This window comes from Phyllostomus hastatus, unplaced genomic scaffold, assembly GCF_019186645.2.
Source record: "Phyllostomus hastatus isolate PE091 unplaced genomic scaffold, TTU_PhHast_1.1 phas_scaffold_585, whole genome shotgun sequence".
NCBI lineage: Eukaryota > Metazoa > Chordata > Mammalia > Chiroptera > Phyllostomidae > Phyllostomus > Phyllostomus hastatus.
Genome location: NW_025334037.1, coordinates 335,779 through 345,769, shown reverse-complemented (window position 1 = coordinate 345,769; position 9,991 = coordinate 335,779). Strand labels below are relative to the sequence as shown.

General features: G+C 56.3%; 1 protein-coding gene across 2 annotated transcripts in view; it reads left to right on the top strand.

Annotated features, from left to right (window-relative positions):
- Positions 1–1,356: 1,356 nt before the first annotated feature.
- The window catches only part of LMO1 (LIM domain only 1), a 35,776-nt gene continuing 27,141 nt past the window's right edge, over positions 1,357–9,991 (top strand). Inside the window, exons 1-2 of one of the 2 annotated variants that reach the window (XM_045825574.1) lie at positions 1,357–1,506; positions 5,884–6,142. In XM_045825574.1, the coding sequence (XP_045681530.1) occupies positions 6,118–6,142 (25 nt within the window). In that variant the 5' untranslated portion in view covers positions 1,357–1,506; positions 5,884–6,117. Of the gene's footprint in view, positions 1,507–5,679; positions 5,803–5,883; positions 6,143–9,991 lie in introns of those variants that run through there. The other variant, XM_045825575.1, reaches the window with a different exon arrangement.

Genomic DNA, 9,991 nt, shown 5'->3' with positions numbered 1-9,991 from the left:
TCAATTACCCTCTGTGTCCCTGCTTCTGTGGGCTCTCTCACTCCTCTCCTCAATAGAGATTTCCTGGGAGGTAAAATGTGGAGAAATTGGTCAACCATAGGCACACCCTTGGTTCAGCCTTGCAGACAGGAGATGAAGAACTAGGCGTAGGGTGAATGGAGTTGGGCTGGGTTCCCTGGGTGTCAGGCACTTGTGGAAAGGTGGGGGGAGGGGCGCGGGGGCCCGGAGAGCTTTGGGATAAAAATGGAGAGTGGGGGAAATACTGGAATGTGCAAGGAGAAGAGCAAAGAAGAGGGCGATGGGAACCTTGGGTTTACAACTGGGGGGAGGAGTAGAACAAACAGGTGATGAGGGGTGGGGTGGGCAAGGGGACACTGCTGCAGCCCGGCTCCAGCGTTACCCCCCTCCCCCACTCTCCTGATCTTCCTCGGTTTCTCTTCTGTGGTCTGCAATTTCCTCCGTGGGTCTGAGCGTGCAACAGACAATGGTGGGTCAGTTATGAAAAAAGAAGGGGGTGGGGCGCCTGGGACAGTAGTCCTGGATTCACATTCACAAAGTCACACATAGAAGCAAGCACTCACACAACCTCATACATTCCTGTGCCGGGTCTCAAACCCTGGCCCAGTCCTCAGACCCAGAGCCACACCCAGCCCGAGGCAGGCACACAATCCCTTTCTCACAATCACACGCACGGAGTCGCACGGCACTCGCAACCGCAGAGTCACAGACTCAGAACTACATCCCGAAACTCCCACCTGCAGTTGCACACATTCCGCCACCCCCAGTCTCATCTTCAGCTCACACACACAGCCCTCACTCTGGCATGCGGTCACACACACACACACACGCACACGCACACACTAGCTCACATGCACACACTCTGGCGTGCTTTTGTGTTTTGTCAGAATTAATGAGAAAAGTTCCCGTGCCCTGCGGGTAATTAGTGTCCTTGGAGTTAAATAAGCTAATGGCGGGCACCTCTGGCCCAAGCAATTATGTTTGTGTATTGAATAATTGATTCAAAGGGGGGGGGGAAGGGCCGCTAATCAGATCTGAGCATAATGAATTGATTTAATTAACGGGGGGAATCTGCGGGGCCCTGGGAAACGCAGGCTTCACTCCGCTGCGGCGAGCGCGGCGGGCGCGTAGAAAGGACGGGAGCGCGGCTCCGGCTCCGGCTCCGGCTCCGGCCCGGTCCCGGGCAAAGGCTGCTTGTACCCAGCTGCACGGCTCCGGCGATCCCGGCCCGGCAGACGCGTCCCTGCCCCCTCCCGGAACCTCTGTCCCCCTTCCCGCGCTCCCTGCCGGCAGGGCTCTGCTCCGGGTGCCGGTCTGTCCGCTCTGGTCCGCGGCCGCCGCCGCTTCTTGTGGGGCGCGGAGCCCAGGCGCGGCCAGCAGGAGCAGGGCAGGCGGGCAGCTGCGGACTCAGAACCGCGCGCCCTCCGCGTCCTCTGCCCGTGACGGGCTGGAGCCGCCGGGGGACCATGGTGTTAGGCCAGGAGGACGGTAGGTGTCCAAGGACGCGCTGGGCATGGGGCGCAGGGTGGCGGGGGTGGGGGTGGACGGATTTAGCGCGGGCCCTGCGGAGGCCACCGCGCTCTCCGCGGCAGCGCCCCCGCCAGTCCCAGCAGCTGGGGCCGCTAGGCGGCTTCCCGGAAGAGCGGCGGCTGGACGCGCGCTTGAGGGTGTGTGGCGAAGGTGCCAGGCTCAGTCCCCAGGGTTCTTCAGCGGGGTTAGGAAGTCCCACGGACCACCCTGAGCCCGCTAGCCCCACACGCTCCGGCAGGGAACTTTCTCACTGGCTCTCGCAGCCTTACAGGCACTGGGAGCGCCTCTCCGACCCGCGCCGTAGGTTTCTCCGCAGTATCCACGGACCCTCAGATCCCTCAGCAGCCTCCCTGGGTAACTGCACGTCCCACTTCTGCACCGGACTGCGAAGTGGCTCCCCTAGGGGGAGGCCCTAGGGGTCTCGCCAGAGAACCTAGGGGTGAAGGTTCAGTTAAACCGCATGGTCCTGGGGTCCCAGCAGTCCGGAACTTACAGCTGCGGGATGGGTGACATTGCTTCCCCCTGGCAAGGCTGGGGAGGGCGCTCGCCATCAATTCCCGGGCCTAGCATGTTGGGAGGTGTCCTACTGGGTCGGGTATATAGGTGGACCATATATCCAAAACATCAGGAGAGGATTTACCTTGAAGCGAATGAAGTTTAAGCTTCAGAGTCCTTCGTTTTTAATCTTGTATTCCTTTTCTTAAAAGAGCCTCCCTCCCCACAATTGTATAAGTAAGTTTGGCTTTCACGAAATCTGGATCCAGCCCTGGGACCAACTCACACCCTTTCCATTCTAACTGCCAGTCTCTCAGGTCAACTTATAGCCCTGCTGGCGCTAGGGCAGTTCCTTAGTGCCTGGGAGAGGAAGCCCTGAATAGAATGACTGAGAAGTTTGGGCTTGGGAGGCAGAGGCTAGTCTGTGGGGAACAGCCTGGCTGCCTGGTCTTTCTCTCTGGCTCCACTAATCCCTTGTCCTATCTTACCACCTCCCTCTATGGTGATCAACTGCCCCGGTTTGCCCAGGACCACCTAATTTGATCATTGACAGTCCTGCATCCTGGGAAACTGTTCAGTCCTGGGCAAACCAGGACAGTTGGCCAGCCTACATTCATAACTTTCTCAGAGCTGTTGTGCAGGCATGGGTTGGCCTTCATCAAGGGGGTGGGAGAGACTTGGTTTTGGGGGTGCACATTTGGCCTAAGCCTCCACAAGATCTAATGAATCAGGCCTAATGAATTATAACTGCAGCTCCTAGAAGGCATGTCCAGGGCTTCCAGAAACCAAAGATGAAATGTGTGCACTTCTCTACTCCAGCTGGTTGCAAATTCCTGTGCATGGGCTGATTTGTGTGAGTAAGGGGCAGGGCAGAGCATCTGAATTTGGCCAGCAGGCGTCCTGATGGTACCGTAGGTTTACTCCCTCATGTCAGTTGTGGTGGCCACAGGGAAGGGGCCCTTGTCATTCGAATACCCCTCCGCATCACTTGTAAAACCAGCTTGTAAGCCCATCTTGAAGACAGTTGCGCTGTGTTGGGAGCAGGGCCCTCAGGCAGAGACACATCGGGCAGCCTCCACTGAAGGGTTCTGGAATATCTGGTCTGCTCAGACCCTCAGGCACCACGTTTCCCTGCCTCCTTCCCACCCCCAGTGCAGGAAGCCTTCTTCAGTACTTTCCTGCCAGGTGCACTGACACACTGCTAGGACCTGCCCAGAACTTTGTGAGGCAGCCAGCACCCCCTTTCTCCTCACTGTAACAATGGGTACTGATCAAGTGGCCTCCCTCTGTTGTCCCCATAGGCATTTCAAGGGCACTTTGGAACACTCTTGGCAGTGTCCAAGTGAGCAAATGCTCATCACCTGTGGAATGTGTCAGGCACAAGTTACCTCCTCCAGCCCCAGGGGATCTGAGGATTCCGCCCTGGTGTTGTGGGCATGCCTCTGGAGGCAGCTTGGGTGGGGGTGAGCATGGGTACAGGGATTCCCTGCCTGCCCAGCAGTTCCCCATGAGCTGAGAGGGAGGCTGCTGGATGAAGGAGGCTCGTGTCTGGCTGTCAATCCAGCAGGACCCTTCCTGGCCAGGCGCTCTGGTCATCCACACCCTCAAAGTGGGTTGCTCTGTACACCACCCAAAAGGCCTCTGTGGAGGCCCTTTACAGGATTAGTGTGGGAGCTTAATGCTCAAAATTGGGGGTGCAGAGAGAGCCACCTGTGGGCACAAGCCAGCCCTTCACACTCAGCATCAATCCCCTGCTGACATACCTGGCCAGCTCCTGCAGCTCATTGCTCAATACCCCAGGCCTGCTCCAGTCACTGAGTTGGGGCACAGGGCTCCTGACTTCCAAGAGGGATGCTGGCTATGTGGCTGCTAATTGAGTACCTTGGAGGCTGGGGGAGCTGGTGTTGGGGCAGAGTCCCAAGTACAGCACGTGGACAAAACAGTGGGAAAGTGGCCCCCGCTGTGAAATCCTGGTTTGTGGGTTAGGGCCAGACCCTGAAAGTGAGAAGAAGTGGTCCTGGAGGTCAGGAGTAAAGCAGCAGCTCTTGTGGAGTGAATGCCTCCAGGTCACCTAGAGGTGTCTACAGCAAGAAGCTGCCCCTTGACAGCCTGTCTGCTTGCTGCACTGTCAGCCCCCAGCTCAGGCTGGGGTGAGGGGCTCACACTAGATGAGCCAGTGGCAGCAGAGCCAAAGCCACCCTCAGGCCCTCAGGGTAGAGCTCCAGCTGCAGTGGCAGGGGAGAGATCAAGCTCACAGTCCTGAGGGACAGTCAGGCTGAGAAAAATGATATATTTAACATCAAATATACTCAAGGACTATTAGGATTAAGTATTCAAGATGAAGGGGAAAACGAAACCCTCTGAGCTGCGAATGAAGCATCTCATTAGAAGCAGCCTCTCTCCTGTTTTCTGAGTGTGACTTCCCTGCCTAGATAGAGGAAGATGGGCTGCAGCACTGCTCCAGCTCCCCACTCCCCAGCCCTGCCAAGCACCCAGGGCTTAAGGGGCACTGCCTGGCCTCCAGGTCTCCTTTGTACCCAATAACCTCCCTCACTGTCTGGGGTGCCACAGCTTGCAAAGCACATGCACATATGTTATGCCATCTGATCCCCACAGCAACCTTAGAGATAGAAGAGCAGGTCTCCCACTTCACCAACAGGGCAACTGAGGCCCAGAGAGAGAAAGTGATTTGCTAAAGGTCCACTGTTGGTAATAGGCAGAGATAGCATGAAATCACAGCTGGCAGCCCTTTGCCCCTTCAGCTTTCTTCTCCTCGCCTGGGTCTAGTCCTCAGAAGTGACTGCCAGGATTGCATCTTTGACATATGTGTCTGGAGCCCTGGAATAAGCAGCCTGGGCACCATCCCCAGGGCTCTGGGGAAGAAACAGAGTTCAGGAGGAAAGGAGCTGGAAACCATCTCCCTTCCTGCTTCCTGAGTTACAAACAAGAACATCAACTCTGTAATAGCAGGGCTCTTTGCTTTGTATACTGCTGTGTCCCTATTGCCTTGGAATAGTGCTTGGCACATAATACATGCTCAGTGAACAGTTGTGGAATGAGAAAAGCTTTCAGTGCTATGCTGTGCTTGCTCAGAGAGAAGTTGAGACAAGGTCTTGGTTTCTATGGAATCAAGCTGCTCTTGGGGGGGCGATTGCTGAGGTAAAGGTAGTCCTGTGAGACTCACAGTAGGAGAGTTTATGCCCTGCACAGTGTTAACTTTGCCAAATAATTCAGGAAACAACCAGAAACCCCAGGGCAGAGCAAGTAGGAAGAGAGGGTAGAAGGTCACAGGAAGATTGACAGGGTGGGAGGGGAGCAGAAATCAAGGCTGAGAGGCTGGGAGTGACAGACCTGTGGCCCACTAGACAAATCACCAGGATGAGGCGGACCCTGGGTCCTGCGTGGAGACACGCGCCGAGCTGGGGCAGAGCGGCCTCCAGGTGGCGCTGCGGAGCCAGGCAGCCGCGCGTCTCCACTCCCCATTAACCCGGGAGGGAGGAGGGGGCCCCGGGAAATGTGTGCATTTATTCAGTAGCAGGAGTGCAAACCTCATACATTGAGAGAGAAAGGCAGCGGGAGACGGCCGCCGAGATTCCCCCATCTCTTTGAATATAATTTTAGATTGAGATTCAGATTAAATCCGAGGGGAAAACACTTTATGAGGCTGAAAGCTGTGTCGTTGCCAGAGCCAGGGTTATGAGCTATCTAAGGCAATTACATTAAGACAGATTATACTGGGCAAATTGAGCCATTTAGAAGGTGAGAATCAAAGAAACGGCTCTGATCCTCTCTCCCCCTTTTCTCTCCCTCACCCTCTCTCTCTCTCTCTCTAAATTGCAGTTCGTAGTTCCTTCAATTCTGAGGCACAAAAGTAGGTGAGACTGCTTTTGTATCTGCGAAGTGCTTCACTCCTGAATGTAATTCTAGCTGAGTGCAATCTAGGTTAAGAGCCGGACAAGCGGGTAATTAGAGCCCGCTCGCTGCCTGAGGACCGGCCGCCCCGCCGAAGCGCGCCCGGAGTCGGTGCCCTTCTCCCGGCCGAGCCGAGCTGCGGCTGGACACGGAGCGCCCGAGATGATGGTGCTGGACAAGGAAGACGGTAGGTGGCGGGCGGGGGTCCCGATGCCCGGTACCCCCTGGCCTTACGCGGTGCGCGGGAACACACACGCCGGGACATAGGCGCGCACCTGCCAGAGTCTGCTGGGATTGCCAGTGGCGGGGGGGGGGCGGGGGGGGCGGCACGCGGTGGGGCTGGGCCGGGGGGGGGCGGGGGGGCCAAGTGGGACGCGAGAGAAGCGAGACGCGTGAGCCCCGGGCTGCGCGCCCCCCAGCCCGGCGAGCTGTGTACCGGCCAGGTGGTGCTCTGTGGGATGCGGGAAGGCTCCGGCTCCCCTCCGATCTCCACGCAGCGGCAGTTTGTGCAGAGCGTTTCGTCTTTGCGGCTGCTCCTCTCACCGCAGCCATCACCCTCGCGCCGCGGTGTAACCTGAGAGGTGCTGAGCGCTGGGCAAATCAGTGGCTTCGAGAAAATCGGACTCCAGGGCTTGCGGCAAGCCGCGCTCAGGAAATCGGAGCCCGCCCTGGGGTGCTGGGCCGGCTGGACCCTCAGGGAGACAGCTGCCGCAAGTATGACTCGGTGGGAAAGAGAGATGCCTCCCGTGCGGGCCCACTGTCTCCCTGTCTCCTAAGCGCGGAGGCGGGAGTTTGGCCCACAAGGAAGAAAGTGTCCCGCTACAGGCCAGTAGCACTCTTGCAGGAGTGGCCCGCGAAAGGGGCACGGGTTAGCTGTGGTCAGGATCCTCGGGGCGCTTCAGAGGTCAGAACTGAGAGGGCCTGTGGGTACTGGAGGCCACTAGCACATGGTCGCACTTGCCCTAAAACCTTCCTGATTGGGCATGCCCTGCAGTAGGTGCCCTGGTGTGCACAAGAGAGGTTGGGGAACCCACCCCTCTTGAGGGGAAAACCAAGTGGGTACCCTGTGATGCAAGTGCAGCCCCCAGGGTCAGAACAGTGGCTGTCCCAGACCCTCCTGGGAGGGTTGCTCATTAGTATTGAAGGGAGATGGGTAAGTGTAATTGTTAGCACGTAGGCTGCCACTTGCCTTCTACTGGGAAGGAACTGAGAGGGTGGGTTTTCTGTGAGTCAGAGGGACTCCTCTTACAACAACTGTGGGGGCTGTCCTCTGACTTTCTAGTGAGTGGCTGCTGGGCCCCAGGTCAATAGGTCAATGGCTCTACTGACATGGTCACTTGGTAAAAATTTGAAGTTAAGTGACTTGCTCAAGGTCACACAGCATGTTCACTTTGCTGCTACCATGTGCTGATGCCCCTGGACTCCTCATGACCTTCTGAGACATGTAGCAGGGAGGTACATTTAAAGTGTCTGGTCTGAGGGTGGCATGTAGGGGAATCCTATGGCCAGGAAACCCACGAAGGCGGGTTCTCGGTATATGTGTAGTAAGAGAAGAAAGGGGAACTCGATGCTTCTGGTCAAAAGAACCCAGTTGCCAGCATCTACCTGGGGTGTGACACCCATTTCCAGTTTGCCCTTCTCCTTTCAGGGACCCCTCCCTTGGAGCTCCACGTGGGTCATCAGAGGACTAGACTGACGCCATTGTTTATAGAATAAAAAGGAGAAGGGGGCGGGCTCAGGCCACACAGGGACGGAGGAGGCCTTAAATTAGCTCCTTTGGTCACTAACTCCCTGTGTTATCTTGGAGCAGTCACACTCTTCTCTAGATGTTACTTTCCTTCTTGGTAATGTGAGGGGCTCAGGGAAGCCAGTGCAGGAGGTCTCACCTTGGTGTGGGAGGGTGCTCCCACTGTGGGAAGCATGTGGAAATCAGGATATGTCTTTAGCAGCAGTCATTTGGCCCAACCCAGAAATCCGGAAGTCCCGGCCCTCTATGTGGGAGACCTCGAGCATGCCAACAAGAGGAGACCAACACCACCACCCTGAGTCTTGGAGCCAGCTCTCTGTCCAGGTGCCCTAGAGTGCCTCGTGCTCTGTGACACTACAGGTTTTCAGATGAGCCCTGAGTGGGAACGGCTCTCTGGAGGGTCATCTTAGCCAATACCCTGCCTCTGGCCTGTAGTGCACCTCAACTACCCCAGACACATGTGTTTCCTCTCCACCGGACCTGTGGTGGAGAGCATGCGATGCCCCTCAGTCCCCCACCTTGTCCAGCCTAAACAATATGGTGCCCACTCTCGTTGATGCCAGTGAGCTCTGAGGCCCATTACGGCACAAGGAAGGCAGACAGCTGGAGCCCTGAGGAGCACTGGATTCTTGTCCTGCCCAGCCTAGAACTGTCCTCCAAAAGTAACCTTTCTGCTCATAAATCTACCCTGCACTCCCTGCTGGAGTCTGGCCTCTCCTGGTTCCAGGGAACCTTGAAGTCGGCACCTCTAATTGGGAGAGGGCGAAAGGGTCTGGGTACACTCACCTGCCACTCTACCCTGCTGCCTAATTTCTTCCTAGCAGTTATGCCCTCCCAGCAGGTGGCCGTGTGCACTGGGTGGCAGCTTTGGCCCCCAAAGAGTGTGTTCCTCGGGTCTGGGGCCCTGCACCCTTTGTCTGGCTGCAGCAGGGACTCAGGGCTCTTATTAACCACCCCCAATGCCTTTTCTCCACCTGACAGCATCTTGTCGGAAGAGGCCGGGGCCCCTCTGGTTGAAGTCGGGTCTGCCAGCTGCCGCGGACCAAAGCTCCTGCTCTGCTGGGCTGCTGGGCTTTCATGTTGCACTTCTGAAAGATAATAAAATATCAATCGCTTTGCCGTAGCAACGGGTTTAAGAGACTTTCTGAAGTATTGAATCGTCAGAAAAAAAATTTTTTTTTTTGCTTTTAAGCACAGTGCATTATTAATAAAGTAATCCATTAGGTCGAGCAGTGAAGGGCCACCACAGAGAGGAAAGATCTGTTTTGCAAACGGTTAAACTTCGGGTTTTAAGATTAATTGCTTTCATTTGGATGCTTGCTCTTGGCCTAGCCATTTCCACTTTACTGGAACTCAGGGTCCAGGCTTTCTAAATGCTGTTGGGCCTGCCTGTCAGCAAAGGGAGCCTAGCTCCCACTTTCCCAGAGAAATAGCCCTTCTTTCTTTGGCACCTGTGCGTGAACTGGCACCAGGCCATGGGCTGTCCGGTGAGGCTTTCAGCCCCAGGGGAGCAAAGAGAGCTACTGCCCTGAGTCCCAGGAGTCAAATTAGCCCTCAGGCTACTGGACAAGAGTCCCGTGGATACAGGCAGACAGCACAGGGTCCAAATGACCCCAAGAACAGTGAGAAGCCTTGGGTGGGGGAATGGGCAGGAGAAGGTGCTAAAGACACCTCTTTGGGTGGGTCTGGGTGTAAGCCGCCTCTGCAAAGGCCCAGTAGGAAGGCTGAGGTGACCACAGGAAGCAGCAGGCAGGTTGTAGAACCAAACGCCAGACGTGATTTTTAGAGCATTTTTAATAAGTGAAAGTGCCTAAGGAGAGTGGAACTGGCCTGAGGAGGACCAGACAGCAAATCTTCAATTGTTAATGACCTCTAGGAGCACAGCCTCCACAGCTGACTCAGTTGATCTGTGAGGGCAGGCTCTCATCTATGCTTAGGTGCTGACCTGCAGGACCTCCTGGAATATCCCATCATGCTCTGGACCACAAAGAGTCCTGAGGACCTCTCCTGGCAGAATGTGGTCAGTACCTCCCTGGCCCTGGAGTGGAGGCAAGAAGTGAGCCCCGTTGTTCTCTCAGAGACCCCAGCAGGCACTGCTGCCTTCCAAGGCCTGGGAAAGGTCTTGTAAGGCTGGAAGAATGGGGATCAGGCTTGGCATTTGACCTGTGCCCAGAAGAGAAGGGTCTCCATCTACATCTACTATGCCAACCTCAGCAGCAGCCACCTCCTCACTGCTGGGAATGAAGCATCGCAAATCCTGAGCAGCACGTATAGCTGCTTTCCCTTCCT